The 16836-nt window shown below is 44.6% G+C and overlaps 1 protein-coding gene and 1 long non-coding RNA gene across 2 annotated transcripts in view; one reads left to right on the plus strand and one right to left on the minus strand.

Annotated features, from left to right (window-relative positions):
- Nucleotides 1–16836, plus strand: part of LOC139684207 (uncharacterized) — an 18911-nt gene continuing 2075 nt past the window's right edge. The window contains exons 1-2 of the long non-coding RNA XR_011699879.1: nt 1–50; nt 11946–12229. This is a non-coding gene — a long non-coding RNA (uncharacterized lncRNA). The remainder of the gene's footprint in view (nt 51–11945; nt 12230–16836) is intronic.
- On the minus strand, nt 310–11119 carry ALDOB (aldolase, fructose-bisphosphate B). The gene is made up of 9 exons (XM_071579830.1): nt 11009–11119; nt 4294–4415; nt 3798–4009; nt 3212–3266; nt 2900–3060; nt 2638–2721; nt 1987–2161; nt 1633–1832; nt 310–822 (listed from the first exon to the last, which is right to left on the minus strand). The coding sequence occupies exons 2-9, from the start codon at nt 4403–4405 to the stop codon at nt 727–729; spliced, it is 1095 nt and encodes a 364-aa protein (XP_071435931.1). The 5' UTR covers nt 4406–4415; nt 11009–11119; the 3' UTR covers nt 310–726.

Raw genomic sequence — 16836 nt, forward strand, 5'->3', positions numbered from 1 at the left:
GCCTCACCCCACCAACCACGATTCTCCAGGGACAGGAGAAGCTTCTAAAGGTTTGTCTGTGGCCTGAGTCCCATGCCCTGCTGGCCGTGTACATCTCTCAAGTCTTTTTGTGTTATTCAGCAGGATTAACCTCTCCAGCTGTGCCACTATTGGATTATTCCCCTTTGATATTCCCTGGGTTTCCCAAACTCACCAGCTGTAACACTTTGTGACTTAATCTTTGCAAAGGCTACTGAAAACCACAGAATGTGTGTGAAACACACTGTAAAGTTTATACAAAAAAGAAACAGTAAAATTGTGAGGTAGAGATTAGTTTTCAATTACTGTTTTATTGCCATGATTGAATACACAGTCAGGTTTCATAATTCAAGATTCTGGCTGCAAAATGTGGTGATGGGCAAGGGCATGTATTTGAATTGTCAGGGAACTACTTATCTGCCTACTATTCCAGGGACTAAGTTTCAGACTGGGGGAGAGTAGTGGGTTCACGATTCATTGGCAGCTGTTCTTTGCTGTTCGGAAAGAATTCCCTTTCCTTGGAATGTGCAAATGAAAGAAGAATATCCCCTTGGTAAATTGTGGGAGTGAAGGGTGGAGAGGAAGCTAATCCATTTTATCTCCAGCTTGATGGAGGGTAAGGGAAATTAGATTTCTACGTTTTTCTTTCATTTCTGAACACCTTCCACCTGGATGGAAGGGACAGGAGGAAGGAAAGTTCCTGCACTTTCAGTAGGTGTAGCTGGCAGTGAAAAGTGACTGTGTGGCAGCTGTGTCAGTCTTCCCAGACAGGACATACTGTCCCCTGCAAGCCAAGCTGTTAATCTGAAAGAGAGAGGAGAGGAAAACAGTGTGGAGTCAGAAAGGCAGGTGTGCAAAGAGTAACCAGCAGCAGCAACTGAGTAAGGCAGAAACTGTATCAAAGCTAACGTGGCCCGCAGGCCCAGGGCAGTGATCCTTCCCCTGTACTCAGCACTGGTGAGGCCACACCTTGAGTGTTGTGTTCAGTTCTGGGCCCCTCAGTTCAGGAAAGATATTGAGGGGGTGCAGCAGGGCCAGAGAAGAGCAGCAAGGCAGGGGAAGGGACTGGAGCACAAGTGCTGTGGGGAGAGGCTGAGGGAGCTGGGGGTGTTTAGCCTGGAGAAGAGGAGGCTCAGAGGTAACCTCATCACTGTCTAGAACTCCCTGAAGGGAAGTTCTGGCCAGGTGGGGGTTGGTCTCTTCTCCCAGGCACTTAGCAATGGGACAGGGGGCACGGGCTTAAGCTCTGTCAGGGAAAATTTAAGTTGGAGATCAGAAAAAAAAACCTTTCCAGAGAGAGTCATCAGGCATTGGAATGGGCTGCCCAGAGAGGGGGTGGATTCCCCATCCCTGGAGGGTTTTAAACTGAGATTGGACGTGGCACTGAGTGCCATGATCTGGTAAAGGGACTGGAGTTGGACCAAGGGTTGGACTTGATGATCTTGGAGGTCTTTTCCAACCCAATCGATTCTATGATTCTGTGAACTACAGAGTAACACCCCTGGTGAACATGAAGGACCAAGAGGGGAAGGATTAAGGGGAGGCTTGGGAAGGTGACAGCACCTCTCCCTTCATTGGTAGCAGCTCTTCTCTGTGCTGGGGGAAGCCTCCTACCTGTGCCCGCTTGCGGAAGGCCTCCTGTGCAGCCTTCTTGTTCTCATTTTTGCCCAGCCATGCAGCCAGGGCAGAGGCCTGCAGGGCTCTCCCATAGGAAAAGGTCAGTTTCCAGGGCTTAGGCAGAGGGGACTGGTTCATGGCATTCAGGTTGACAGAAGCCTCCTCTTCGCTCTGGCCTCCAGATAGGAAGCAGATTCCTGCAAGGAAGGGGGTTGGAGGCTCAGAAACGGAGTGCTCCTGCCACCTCAACCCCTGACCTTCAGTGCCAGAGGGGCAGATGTGGCAGAGGTAGGAGCAGGGCCAGCAGGAGCGACTGGGGGAATGGGGACATAGGAGTGAGTCAGGAATCACCGGGAACAGCAGCAGGAACAGTGCGGAGGAGGGTAGTGACAGTTGCTACGGCGATGTCCTGAGGGGTGTACTTCTTGGAGCAGGAATGCCCAGCTGTCACCATGTTGGGTTTCAGCAGAGTCCCTTCCAGGTACACGTGATGATCATTCAGTGCCTTGTAGACAGCAGCCAGAACCTGAAAACACAGGCATTGAATACAGACCTCTCCTCAAATCCTCACCTCAGCCTACTGTGGAAGTACATCCTGTTCTTTGGAAGTGTAACAAGATCAAATGGAATTTTGCTTTCCCATGTGGAATTTTTCCTAGAGAATGCAGTTGTGGAAACACCACTGCTTTTTGAGATGAACAGGATACCACTCTTCATATTTACTGGATTTATCCCTGCAAAGTGAGATACTGAAATTGAACTACTTTGTTTTGTTCCTGATCCATCTTTTTGAGATGGAGGATGCTTATATTGTCAGTCTAGGTGGAAATCCAAAAGCACAGATTATGCTTTTACATGTGCTATTAACTCATCATTTGCCTGTGAGCAGCTCATTTTTGTGATGCAGTTATGAAGTTCCTTTTTGGTCAAACCTCCTTGAGGTTTGTGAGCACAAACTGCACAAAGTTCAGCTGGTGATTTGTGTGGGGGGGAATCTCTTACCTTTTCTGTGACATACTGGCAGCGCTGGAGATCATGGTCTCCATCAGGCAAGATTTCTGGCTCCACGATGGGCACCAAGCCATGCTAAGAAAAAGAAGACAGGGAAGTCTTCAGCGCTATGGCAGATAAACTGTTCTTGTTGTTTGGTTGTATATCTTCTTGCTGTTCTGCCCTTCCTCCTCACAGAGATCCTGCTTGTTATCACAGGGAAGAGTGAGAAGGAGCAGCAGTATCCCAGGAAGGGTTGCTGGAGAGAAGGTACCTGCTGACAGATGCTGGCATAGCGTGCCAAGGTGTTGGCATTCTCTTGGATGGCAAGTTGGGAGGGTGTTGTGCTGGTGATCTTGAGCACCGCACGCCACTTGGCAAAGTCAGCACCGTCTTTCTTGTACTGGGCACAGCGCTCAGCCAGCCCATCCAGCCCTGCAGGGGAAAAAGTGCTCCTCTGAGAGCTGTTCTTCAGCTCTGAGCTCGCAAAAGTGCCCTGACACCATCCAAGCCTGTGTTTCAGGGGAGTTTCCATATGGCTTTTGCTGCACGTGTCATAGCTGAGGCTCCTTAGAGCTCTCCTTACCTTGGATGGTGGTTTCTCCATTTGTCCCTGCTAGAGGTGCTGTGCCTTTATCCAGCTGTGGAGATCAGAAAAACAGGAAGGGTTACAGAGAGATGGGAATCAGCCTCATCCTTATCTTCTTACCTATGGCTAGTCTGCCTTTGCAGGCTGACTGTGAGCAAAGTGTGGGTCTGAACAGGTTCAGGGTGCAAAGGAGGGAAATGTTGGAGCAAAGGGGAAGAAAAGGAGTGAACTGGATAAGAGGAAGAGGCAGTGTGTAGATGGCTGCAGGGAATGGCTCGGGAGCTCTGCCAGATGCAGGAAGAACAGGATTTATGTTACTGCATGAAAGGACTTATTTGCAGTGAATGGTGAGTCAATGGGAGCTGGTTTATGAAAAGTTCCTGTGTCTAATGGAATTTTGCCCCTAGTTAGTTGCACAAAAACAATGCAAAGAATGGTGGCTGAGATTTTCTAGTGATTTTAAAACCAAGCACAAAGAAAGAAAAAAAGAATGTTTTCCAGGAGAGAGTGCAGCCCATATATACATTTTCTTTGGAAACAGTGTTTGGGTTATGCTGCCAGCCAGACACATACAGATACTCACCTTTATTCCCACAACAATGCCTTTTTCCTTAATGAGTGCTGGGAATGGCTTTCCACTGCTGTCTTTCTGATAGAGAGTCTCATGAAAGAGGATCACTCCCCCAATGCTCTGGTTGATAGAAGTGTCTGAAGAGAAGAGGATCTCCCTAAAAGCTCGGCGGTTCTCCTCTGTGTTCTCCACATTGATCCTCTGCAGCCTGTTCCCCATGGTACCTAACGAGGTGGACAAAGGTCAGACCTAGAGGTTTTAGGCTTGGCTGCTCTCCTCCTGGTCCCAGTACTCAGTAAGGAACTGCAGCTTGATTTAGAGCTTCCCTTCTTAACCCACAGTTTGTAAGCTTTTGTTACAGCTGCAGCCCTGACTGGCTGAGTTGTTTCTGCTCAGGCAGCTGCTTGGTTTTTAAGTGGTTTTCATCTACTCCACAGTTTCAAACATGTAGCACAACTAAAAGGAAAAATTCTTGGATACTGCTAACTGATTGGTCTCCATTACTCACCCACTGATTCATCTGCAGCTAGGATCCCCTTTCCTGAAGCCACAATCCGCTGAGCAGTGTCTGAAAGAGCTTTCTTCTGCTCTGGAGACAGCGCTGGGAATTGGTGGGTCATGTTGACTTATCTGTGGAAGAGAATTACTGTTACCAGCTGGGGGAGGCTCTGAACCAGAGACACCACTCCGGTGTTTCCACTGGAGGGCTCTTGGTGCTTGTCTGGTCCATATTATCATAAGCAAATGACCGTCAATCTATTTGAATTCTTGGATAATTTGTGTGTCTGACCAAACAAAAGAGAAATCTGGGAGCCACATCCTGCCACATCCTTCCAGAGCCGAAGTGAGGACTCTGCATTTTACCTGGATTTGCTCAGAGAATAAAGGAACATCAGTCTGTAATAAAAACATGCACCAAGTAACAAGTATGCAAATTGCTGACCCTGGAGACTTCTTGGTCCCAATCAGTAAAATGCCAATTATTCCATTCCTTAGTTTACATGTTTCCTGACCTTGTCCCTCTCCCATTTTCTGTCCTGTGTTGTCAGTATTGCCACTGTGTGTAGTTGACTTTCTATCACCACCCTCCTGCTTTGCTCTGTATTTCTCCCCATGGCTGCTTTCAGAACTGCAGATAATTGCCTCCTCTGCAGAAGCCCTGGGGGCTTAGAAGGATTCCCCTCTCTTTTCTACCATTTCACCTCTGGCAGAGGCTTGCCAGCTGCAGATACTCAGCATCTGAAATCTAGGTTCTGTCTTGGTATCACAAAATTCATGGTCTTTAATTAAAGTTTTGATTAGATGCCAATAAATTACAGTTTCTCGGATCATCTGAAAGCTGAAGTTGCTTTCCTGTGTGTATAAGACTGTGAGCCTGAAACAGAGACTCTTCCTTCAATGTATTGTATGTAATAGCTGAAGCAACACACATGTTTTCATCACAGGTGCTAAATCCACAAGGTGATTAATTAAAAGCAATACAAAAGATCTCCAATATCAAGTTTTCCTTCAAAAGGACAGGCCATTGGACAACATCTGCATTTTCTTTTCCCAAAGTCAGCCTGAGAGAGGAGTGAGAACATGCTATTTCTCATTTCATCAGCGATGGCCAGCAAGCATTAGGCAGCCAAGTCCTACTTCCTCTTTCTCTGCACACAGATGCTATGTTGCCAGGGAATCCCTGCTGTGTCCTTCCTGCTGAAGGGGCTAATGGGGAGAAATGATAAAGGGTCTGTCTGTTTCTCATGATAGGGTACACAGTCCTGTACAGCATGTCAGTGGTGCCAAAATTTTCTGGCAGCCATGCCACTGCAGTAAGGTGGCAGCTATAAATCCATGTCTATGATTTATACCTGAAGGTACTTTGTTAATGTTATCCTGAAAGATTCAAATGGCATTGTCTGCCAGTACAGTTCAGTCAGATGCAGTGTTCAGATGTCTTTACCTTTTTGTGAGCTGAGACCTGAGTTTTTCCTATGGAGCTCATCAAAGGTGAGTCATTCCAGGCTTAGAGGGGAGTTGAAGGAATGTGTGATGAAGACTGTGGCAAATGAGGGAGAGTTCCCTACCTTCCCAAGGCTGGAATGCCTTCTTGCTGTGATCCTGCAGAAGCAGGCTCAGTTGAGCCCCTCTCTCTGTATGTCAGGCTGCCCAGGCTGGGAAGCATCCTCTTATTGTGGTGACCACAGCTCCATCACTCCCACCTCTCAGCATGCTCAGAAGAACTTGAAAAGCTGTGGTTTATGCTGCAAAACCAGTACAGTTCATCTAAATCCCTCCTTATTCCTCACCTGCTTCCTGATTTGGATATGTCCCTTAGAAAAACAAAACAGGCTTTTTATTATGATCACTGTAGTGATAGTTGGGTGGTGAACACTTCAGGTAAAACCACTGTACTGTTAAATAAGTGGTTATGCAAAAAGATGGGCAATCCCTCCAGTAGTTCAACAGTTTCTGTGGAAAAGACTGGAAAATTGTGATCTGACAAGAATATCTTGTCCAAGGTCAAAGTTAATGAATCACTAAATCAAGGGTGGGTTTTTTTAAGAGTTGCAGTTTGGAGCTGTGCTGCAGCACCAGGGGTGTATCCAGGTAATATTTAATCCCTGTACCTGAATTGTGAGACTACCAGTCACTCTAGTCATGTAATAACATGATGGGCAGAACTTCTTTCCAGTAATGCAAAAACAACAAAACTAATGTCTGCTCTCTCTTGCTTCTTTCCAATGTTTGCCTAAAGATAACAGTTATCACTCAAAACCAGCCTGCAAAGCACAGAAGAGCAGAAATATGAGTTTTCAGTGGATAACACTGTTCCAAGTGAGTATCCTGAGAGACTGAAACAATACAGTGTACTTCCACAATAATGAACTGGAGGGACAGCAGATTAGTTCCAGTTTCTATGCAAGTATCCCACTGAGTGTGAAGGAGTAGGCAGAGATTTGCCAAAAGTCTCCCCAAAATTATCTTTAAGGCTATGGTTGGTAGTTCCCAGCTACCCTGCTGAGCTACAAGGACAAATAAAAGGCACAGTGCTTTTAGCTAAATGCTCTTGCAAAAGAGCAATGATGAACCTGATAATAGCTCAGAGGTGCAGAATGTTCAAGTACTATTGATTTAGGGTTTTATTTTTCTGTAATTCTTTTATGAGGAGCACAACATTTGAGGATCTTCACCGTTGGATTCAGAATGGGTGTCTCTGCTGTAAAGTCCTGCTCTGAGCATTTACAGGGAAGTGGAGAAGCATTGCACTTCAGTGGTGTGCCATACAGCTACTTCGTAAACAGTAAGCTCTGACTGCATCCACAGAAACACTGATGTCTGCCCTTAAAGAGCTGGGTATGTCACCTCACAGGTCCTGAGACAAAAAAACAGTTGTGCTCAGGCTGTCAGAGCTGCATACTCATTTCAGTCTTCCAAGGACACGTTTGTCTAGGACACGGGGGCACGGGCTCAAGCTCTGCCAGGGGAAATTGAAGTTGGAGATCAGAGAAAAATTCTTTCCAGAGAGAGTGCTCAGTCATTGGAATGGGCTGCCCAGAGAGGGGGTGGATTCCCCATCCCTGGAGGTTTTTAACCTGGGATTGGCCATGGCACTGAGGGCCATGATCTGGTGAAGGGACTGGAGTTGGACCAAGGGTTGGATTTGATGATCTCGGCGGTCTTTTCCAGCCCAATCGATTCTATGATTCTAGGATTCTATTTGCCTTACTACTAAGTCTGTTTAATTTGGCAATTTTTCTGAGAAGGAAAGAGCTCCATAACAGTACATGGGAGTTGTCCCACCACTAAAGTTTTTCATGAAATTTCATTTTTATTTACCCATTTTAGGCTGTGGGTTAAGTGTCACAAGCTCAAGTGATTTTACGTTGATTTTACATTGTAGTCATACAATGCATTTTCTTTGTAGTAACTGCTTACATGACATTTTTTAAAATTAGAAGGGAAAAAAAAATCACAAAATGGTAAAACTGCACAGAATGCAAACACCACCACCACCACCATCCCCTCAGTTTTGAGGCTAACTGGAGGGTCTGTCAGGCTTCAGCAGCTCCTTAAGCAAACAAAGTTCTTTGTTCGGCCCCCAGCCTGTGGCCAGCAGGAGGTGAGGGTGGCAGAAAAGGGGCAGAACAATTGTAAAAGTAAATATTGTACTGTTGAAATCTCATGTTTTTCTCAGGTACCATAAGGGAGGAGGGCAGGTGTCTTCAGGGGTATCAGCACAAGCACTGTGTCTTGATAATGAGACCCAAAGAGCAGAGTCAAAACAAACAGTAGAAGGAACAATGTTGCATTTCACTTCGGGTCATCTTAGAAACACTAATACTCCATAGTGTGTTTTCTTTCCAAACAGCTCAAATGGCATATTCCAATCTTCCAGAAAACCTCACCTGAGCCCTGGTTTGCAGACAGGAAAAGGGCCTATCAGAATCTTCTAAGTTTATCTCTTGGGTCTTTTCATTGCCATCTTTTATAAAATTGGTTACAAAAGTGCAGGACCAAATTCTCAAACTACACTTTGTCTCCCATGCATGTAGCTTTTCCTGTTAATTACTAATGAAGAGCCCTTGGACACCATCTCTGACAGACAGCAATCGAAACTGCACATAACAGATTCTGCTTCCAAAGAACAGGGTTTAAAGAAGCAGAAGTGGAATATCTAAATGGATAAATACAACTGATAGGGAGAGTGAAAAGTATTCAAAAATTTAGCCCATCTTGTGTAGGCACAGTGTTGACCTGACTGGATTTACTCCTCTTTTACACTTGTATGCTTAGGAGAGACAGACACATAATGAGTTAGGCACTTTGTATCTCTCTGCAGTGCATAAATCAGGTTTGTGGCCTCAGTTCCCTGTGGAGCTCCACTAAAAAGCTATTCCTAAGTAAGCCTGGTTTCTTGGGCATTGTGAAAACAGATGGGTATGAGCAGCTGGGCAAGCCTGGCCCTGTCCTGCTGATGGAGCACATTCTTATCCAGCTGCAGATGACACCAACCTGGCAGGACTCATTGATATGCTTGATTGATGGGCAGCCATCCAGAGGAGCCTGATGGGGGCTGGGAAGAGGCCAATAGGAGCACTGTGAAGTCCAGCCAGGACAAATGTCCAGCCACTGCCTGGGGCACAGAGCCCTCACAGTGAACCCCCCAGGACTAGCAGGTCATGGGAACAGCTCTTTGGGGATGGCTCAAGGCCCTGTCAGGCACTGAGCTGAGCAGAAGCCAGCAACAAGAGCCCACGCATCCTGTGTGAGCAGGGGTCCAGCCCAGAAAGCCAGGGGGGAACAAGGGTTATCCCCCTTGATTCAGCACTCTTTGGATTACACCTGGGTACTGCATCCAGTGTTGGGCCCCTGTGGTACAGGAAAGACTGACAAATGAAGTGAGTTAGTTCAACAGGTGCCACCAAGAAGGTCAGGGACTGCAGCGCTTGCTCTGTGAGGGATGTCTGCAGGGATGGACCTAGTTCAGCCTCAGGCAGCGATGGCTTAAGGACCTCTCAGCAACCCCCAGCAACTACAGAGTAGTGATCACAGCAGCAGAGCCAGTTCTTCACAATGGCATGTGAAGGGACCCTGAGAGATAACAGACATAAGCTGAAACTAGAGAGACTCAGACTGGAAATGAAGAATTTTGCTTCACTGTTAGGATAGCCAAGCAATGGAGCAGGTTGACAGAGGCTGTGGTGTCTCCATCGTTGAAGGTTGCCAAGACACACCTGAATAAAACCCTAAGCACCTTGGTCTGGCCTCGTGTCTAGCCCTTCCTTGGGGGAGAGGTGGTTGGACTACAGACCTTCTGGTGTCCTTTCATCTTGAATTACCCTGTGACTCTCTGTGAGTATCTGCTTGAGGGAGTCGAGGTGGAAGTGGTGCCTCCTGTATGTGGGAAGGATCTCTGAGGAAGGAACAGGATGTTTTCCCCATCATCTTTGCACTGAGATTGAAGGTTTCTGTAATGTAAAATATTTAATTTCTGGGTTCTAAAAAGTCTCAAGGGTATGGGACAAAAAAGGATACTCGACTTCTGTCACCTAGAAATAGGGAGAGATGTTTTTCATTGATATACTAGTTTCACCATCTCAGTAGGTCCTTTGGGTCATGTTTGATGGTAAATTGCCTGGTTATTTTTGCTCTCTTTCATGTTTTGGGTTTTTTTACCCTCTCAAGTCCTGTCTAGGGACTGATTCAATGTCCTGTCTCAAGGGGAACTGCAAACTTGCAGTTCAGTGTCCTGGTTCCCATGTTAGCCTCAGAGCTGTACTCAAGCCCTGAGCAAGTGTACCCCCATTCCACTTCTCCAGCAACTGTGAAAGGAGATTATGTACTCAGAGACACAGCCTCTGCAGTCCGTACAGAGCACTGATGATGGCTAGATGGGGCTGAGGTGGCAAGCAGCTGGTTCCTTTAATGTGGTCATTAGGGAGAAGCTGCTTCTCTTTCAGGGCTGGGCTCTTCTCAGAGAAGGTAATTAATTGCTGTCAGACTTGCATGCAGATTCAAGTGTTGCATTGCCAGCAGGGGAGGCTGGGGGAAGCGTAGGGAGGGTCTCAAGTGGGCTGAATAGTTTTTGGTGCTACGCACATATGATGGTTGAAAATGTGATGGAGGATCACAGACTCAGTGAGGATTTCAGCTGGTCGAGCAATTTCCTGAAACTGACTGTTCACATCCTGAGAGGTTACAGCCTAAAGCAAGAGCAGGTTTTGTTTTGCTGTACCTCAGACCATCCTACACCCCCCTGCCAAAGGATGTTATCTGCACTACTGCACTAATGCTTCAGGAGAAGCTGCACAACAAACACAGATCATTGCACTTCTGTCAGCACCGCTGTGTGTCAGGACCAGCTGCCTTCTCCATTCGTTTTCTGTTCTCCCCGCAAAACATAAATTTGTGTATGCCACAAGCAAAACCAAACACTAAACAAAGCTACAGAAAGCAATGCAGGTATGTTATTGCTCTAGTCCCCTTAGACTGAGGATTCACTTACTCCAAGAGTTATGAGTGACTAAGCTAAGTTACAAAGTGAGCACTAGAAGCAGATGGATCACTTTGAGAAACCACTGCAGAATGGCTGAGTGCTTATTTCTCACAAGCTGTTCCTGGAACAAAAAAATAAAACCACCACCAAAAACAACTTCCCAAGCCCACTGTAGATAAACATACCAGGTCTCAGCTGCTGATATACATACCACCTTTAGAAACTGAATCATTATACTTACTTGTTTGTGGTCAGTGCCTCTGCTGCTGCAAGATTCTGGTGAGGTGTTTGCAGGCAAAGAGACACAATCCTTCTAATCACTAACTTTTATAAAATTCTTAACAGGTTGGGGTTTTTTTTCCCACCCCTTCCACTCCTTCATTGTCCCTCCTCCCTTCCCAGGCTCTTTGGGGAGGTGTCACTGCTCGCGGTCAGTCATTGGCTATCAGACCACCTCTACACACCTCCAATGGGACCTGGTCTTGCTCCTGCTGTTCCTCTCCTTTCCCCTCCCCTGTATATATAAGGCCATTCATCATGCAGTGAAACTGAGTTGTTTTCCAGTTATTTCAGTTTGTTCCTCTTCTTTCCAGGACAGACCCAAAAGAACTAAAAGAAGAACCATGGAAATTGTTTACAGGGATCTTGGACATAACTTTGCATTTAGGGTTGTATCTTCTGAAATATTATACTTAGGAAACTACACAATGCAGGAAGGAAGAGCAGAAAACAAAATGCAGAAACAGTGCAACAGATCCTTAACTGGCATAAGTCAGTATCATTTCAGTGGCTTCCTAAGTGTTGCACTGCTTTTCTTCATTGGAAAATTTAGCACAGAAACCTATTTCCCTTTTCCTGTTAGTACATGAAAAGGCAAAATGTGATGCTGCAGTGTCAGGGTTAATGAAATAGCGAGTTCTGATGTCCTGTAACTTAGTGTAGGTGAGAATACATGGTCATCAGACAAAATATGCCCACACCGAGATGCACAACTGCAAGACAAATTTTCCACCAAAATCCCATTGGAACGCTTCTCAGTTGCTTAGCAAAATTTTTCTGTGAAAAGTACTGTTGCTGCATAAATGTCAGCATTTGAGTTTATATGAAACCACCCTACAGCTATTTACTAAACCAAGGGAGACTGATTATTTTTTTTATTCTCTTCCCCTGTGCTGCAGGCCAATATTCCTGGAGGGAAGAACAGAGCTGGGACTGTTATGCAAACATCATACCCTGAGCAACAACACGTTCTGCAACCTTGGACATTGGCACGTTTTTACCACAAAGGCCCAGTGTTTACCTGAAGAATGACGTCGTTTCTCAGTTTGTTTGGCTCATGGAATGACACCTTTAGCCTTTACACGGACAAGTGAGACATCTGATTTCTCCACTCTTTGTGCAACACTGTCTTCCTTAGGGCACTTCCTCCTTGAGCCTGCCTCTTGCAGAGCTGCATGGCAAGGTCAGTGCTTGTAGGGAATCTTAGCAACCTGCATGCTGCCAGCAGTAGCACTTTATGACAGTCAGGAAAGAATCATCTGAAAAAGCTGAGAATGCAGTCCAATTGAAGACCTTGTGCTTATGTTGCTTTGTTTTCTTTCATGTTGTCCTGTGGCACATACCATGAACATAAAGCCTTCCCTGCTTTCCTGCATTCCCTGCCTTCCCTACAGGGTTTGCTTTACATCCCATTTCTCCTATCCTGACAAAACCCATGGTGTGCTAAACCTTCTCCACCACAACAGAGGCATCCAATATAGATTAAAAATATTTTTAGTTAAATACATTATCTAAGATAATCTTGAGACCAAGAAGGTGTCTTCTGTTGATCTTCTGGGCCACAGAGAAAATCAGTTTGAGGCCTGTTGTTCCTGGTTTAGTTAGAAGCTGTCACAGGAGGAAAGTAATTGGGAGTGTTTATTTCCCAGTGTCATCTGTGATAGGGTCTGGGAGGATACTAGAGAAAATCTGGGGGAGTCTTAAAAAAACCAGTGTCTGAGACTTAGAAACGACTTTAGATAATCCCCTGCAGCTCATCTTGCATTCTTAACTCTTTCAGAAGTATATACAGGTATTTCCAGGTGGATAATTACTGGTATGTGCCTTTCTAGACCTTCAAGCACTCCAAGCACTGGGATTATAGGTCCTAGCAGAGATTTTGAGGATTGAGGAGATAAAAAGGTAAATGGACATGATGGTTAACTTTTAACTTAATTTAGGAATGGGAGCCTTTTCAGGCAAGAATATGGAATGAGCCATTATGCTGGATGATATCACTGTAAGGTTTGGTTCTGTTAGCATGCAGACCCCTGACACTGACCATAGTGCGCAGAAATTGCAATTACATTCAAATGACACTGTAAAAGAGTACATACTTTCGTCATATGTAATCACATGGCATTTTACCTCTAAAAATTAGGTTATAGTGGTGTTGTGTACCCTTAAATGATAAGAGGAAAAAGCTTGCATCATGAGGGGAATACAGTGTACTTGCATTTAGCCAAACAACTAACCTGGCACATAAAACGTACAAATCATTGCCTGAAATAATTATTCTATGCCAAAATTGGTGTATTATCCAACTTGCAAGCCTGTCTCATGGAGTTGGTGTTTGAACTCAGTCTTGCCAATGCCCTTACCTTTCCAGTGACCCAACTGATTTTGGAATGGCTTCTTTTTTTATTAAGCCTTTTTCAGAGTAAGGTGTGCAGCCTTAGGGCTGTGGCTTGACAGGGACTCTCTGCTGGTCTGAGTGGAGGGGGCTGCACCCAGATATTACTGGGGTGGAGTCTGGATTTGTGGCCATGGACTGAAGGACTTTGATACAGGCATCGCAATGGAGGAACATGAAGCCCTGGTGGACGGTGTGTACAGTGGAATAAGAGCAAAGGCCAGGAATTAGACTTGGGGTCTTCAGGAAAACAAGAGGCAAAGAGAGGCAGATGCCATGCAGGCAAATGTTAAGGGGTCCACATAACCACTTTGTGACAAAGTGGCTCCATAACAGTGTGAAACAGACACATTTTGTAACATTCACTGATGTTCGTGTTGCCACCCATCTTAGTGACACCTTGGGTGTCTTCTGCAGTTTGCAGGACTGGCCATGCTGGCAGAATTCCCAGGGGGAGTTCATTTTCAGAGGAAGGATTATTTGATTTCTGCATGCCTGGGGTTCCTCATCCCACTCTGCCTCAGGCATGGGAAGGAGGATGTACGAGAAAGATCCCAGCTGAGAATGAGGACAGGGAGAATGGGAAGGGAGGACAATTGAGCTAAAGAACAACTACTCTCAATTTTTTGTATTCTTAGAAATGATTTTACAGACTATTGCAGTGATTGCTGATGCAGTTTTCTAGTGAAGAGTATAATCTTTTAATAGAAAAAGGATTACTGTTTCTTAAGAGTTCTGGATGTCTGAGAATTGATTACTTAAATATATATCTAACTGAACCCAGTGACTGAGGACTTTCTGCACAGATTATGACTTTTTAATGTGTTCATGAGAAAGCTAATATAAAGTCTTGCAATATAGAAACTTTTATGGCTTACTCCAATCTGTGTTCGAACATCACTGCAAACAAGATGCATAACTAGTAGAAGAGCTTAAATGTCCATTGTTTTGCCTTTTATAGCATGGAAACAGAAAATGGTAGTTAGGTATAAAAGAGACTGCTAATGTTAAAACACAAGGGACTGACATTTCATCTCACAAACGTGGCACAACATAAGTGAATTTTCTATTTGGATGGCTTGGAAATTTTGCTGGTGTCAACCCTTCCATCTGAAATTACCATACAAATGCTGTCGGAAGTATGCATTCAAAAATGTTAAAGACCACTAGAAGCCGTATTCACAGGTGCGTAGGGTTATTAGTTAGGTCTTAATTCATGGGCTTGCTCTCTGGAGTTTGACAATGCAGGTACTAGATTGACATTGTAGAAGTTAATTCAATTGCTATCCTTTTTTAAATCCAGCCTTGCTGTCAAAGGATCCATCAGTTCTGCACTGAAGTTTTGAGTGAAGTCTTGCTAAATAAAGTACATTAAAATCAATAGAAAGTCTAGTGTAAGAGCAATTGGTAAAATTTTTTTAATTGCTCATGTTTTTCCAGGTTGGTGTTGGGGATTTTTCTGTCAGTTTCTAGCAGAATAATTCTGATACTGTTTTTGCATTTAATTACTCAAATTAACTAGAATTTTAAATACAAATAATAGGCAAATGTGAGGAGAAGCAAACTGTAGTACATCTGAGAAAGAATGATGAAAAATAAATGGTTGAAGCCATTTCAGAGATGGCATGGTCACCAAGAGAAAAATTAAAAGCTTAAAGCTTCCCTCTGCACTTCAGTAAATGAGACACTATTAACATTATCAACACTTTTGGACGTGGTCAGACCTGTAAAAGGTACTGAAATGGAATGGAAAAAAACACTGAGAGTTGGAAGGATGTCCAAGAATCATATGCATCCACATGAAAAACACCTGGCTCTGTGTCCATGGGAGGCTGCTGCCTGCGTGATGGGGTTAAAGTCTAATCCAAGCAGAGCCTGTCTCCTACCTACGTCTCCACACTGTGCTGGATGTTTCCTGTTTTCTGTACTCTGCAGTCTTGCTTAACCATCTCAAAGTCCAGCTTGTTCATCCCTATCTAATCAGAGGTATTGTTTATTAAGTGGTTTGTTTTTCCCACTCACCTACAGCCCTCACCCCCAATGTGGAGAGCCTGCTGTTAACCCCTCTGAAAGAAATGCCCTGTATTTTTGGCTCCACAGCAGTGTCTGCAGACACAAACATCATGGGGGGTGTTGGGCAGAACAGAATTATGCCCACAGAGCCCACCAAGGGTATTGAACAAGAGAGGGTTTGCTTTCCTCTTCGTTCTGTGTGACTTAAAGCTGTATTGCAACAAACACCATGACCTGGAATAAAAATAGGCAAGCACAACATCGCTCTTATCAGGACCCAAATCTTTGTTAGAATTTAAATAGTGGGCATAGTCAACAACTTTAAATTTCACTGCCTGTGGTAACACAACAAAACAGCTGTAACACAACAGTAAGGTAAGCGCTGGGAGGACAGAGGTCTCTGTGCCTTTCTGTTGACTTCTGTTTTTAAAAAAGTAAGAAGGCAAACAACTGGTTTCTGTACAGGGAGACACACTTAACTCTTTGTTACCTGTTTATCTAAGCAGCACATAGTCCCCCCAAAATCCAGTGCTGTATGTTAACATTTGCATACAGTTTGCAAAATAAAAACCCCAACAGATGTCTGAATTTTTCCAGCTTGCTACAATGACCATGGTAGATGTGGTTTCTGCACCACTGCAGGAACGCTGGACACAGCAGAAGCTCAAAGAGAAAGTAGGTACAGCTGCCCAGAGGCTTATGAACAGGGTAGTAAAATCTGACTCTTTATTTTTGACCATCAATGTTTAAAAATCACTGTTGTTATACAGCTGGGAACATGTCACTCATAGCTTGCCATGAAGAACAAAGACATGGAAATGGACATTGATGCTGCTATTAGCTGGTAGGTGCAAAGATGAAGTGGCTGATTCTCCCAAAGCACAGGCTGTTAGGACAGATAGTCTGTAGGAATAAAGTTACACACACAGTGAAGAAGCACAGACCATGGAGTACCTAACTGTGTATGCATTTTTGGCAGATGTATGTTTTACTGAAGATTATTCAGAACCACATGTTGGCCCTGCCATTGCAGAATTTGGATATGATGTCTGTAAAGCTGGTGTGGAAATAACACAGAACAAAACTCTGCCTTGGGGAGAGAAACTGCCAATGCCTCTGTAGCTACAACACTCTCCTGCAGAAAATCACCTTTCTTATTTGGTGAAATATACACCATTTCTATACAGAAATAAGCTAAGGTTAAATTCCAGCACTCAGAGCTTGATTTCACCTCAGGTCCCTGTTAAAATGCCTCAGTACTGGACTGGAGAAGAGCCTGAGGAACCTGGTCTAATAAGACCTGCTTTGAGCATGGAATTGGACCATGGACCTTCAGAGCTCCTTTTCAATCTAAGTGTTTGTAGGATCAAAATTATTACAGATGC

Source organism: Pithys albifrons, chromosome Z (genome assembly GCF_047495875.1).
Source record: "Pithys albifrons albifrons isolate INPA30051 chromosome Z, PitAlb_v1, whole genome shotgun sequence".
Classification (NCBI taxonomy): domain Eukaryota; kingdom Metazoa; phylum Chordata; class Aves; order Passeriformes; family Thamnophilidae; genus Pithys; species Pithys albifrons.

Bases quoted from the DNA above. Each gene is read 5' to 3' on its own strand.
- ALDOB (XM_071579830.1), bottom strand. From the start codon at position 4,405: ATGACCCACCAATTCCCAGCGCTGTCTCCAGAGCAGAAGAAAGCTCTT. The intron at 3,061-3,211 runs GTAAGGAGAGCT...TTTCCCCTGCAG, and splicing joins TGGAGAAACCACCATCCAAG to GGCTGGATGGGCTGGCTGAG. The intron at 2,722-2,899 runs GTACCTTCTCTC...TCTTTTTCTTAG, and splicing joins ATGCCAGCATCTGTCAGCAG to CATGGCTTGGTGCCCATCGT.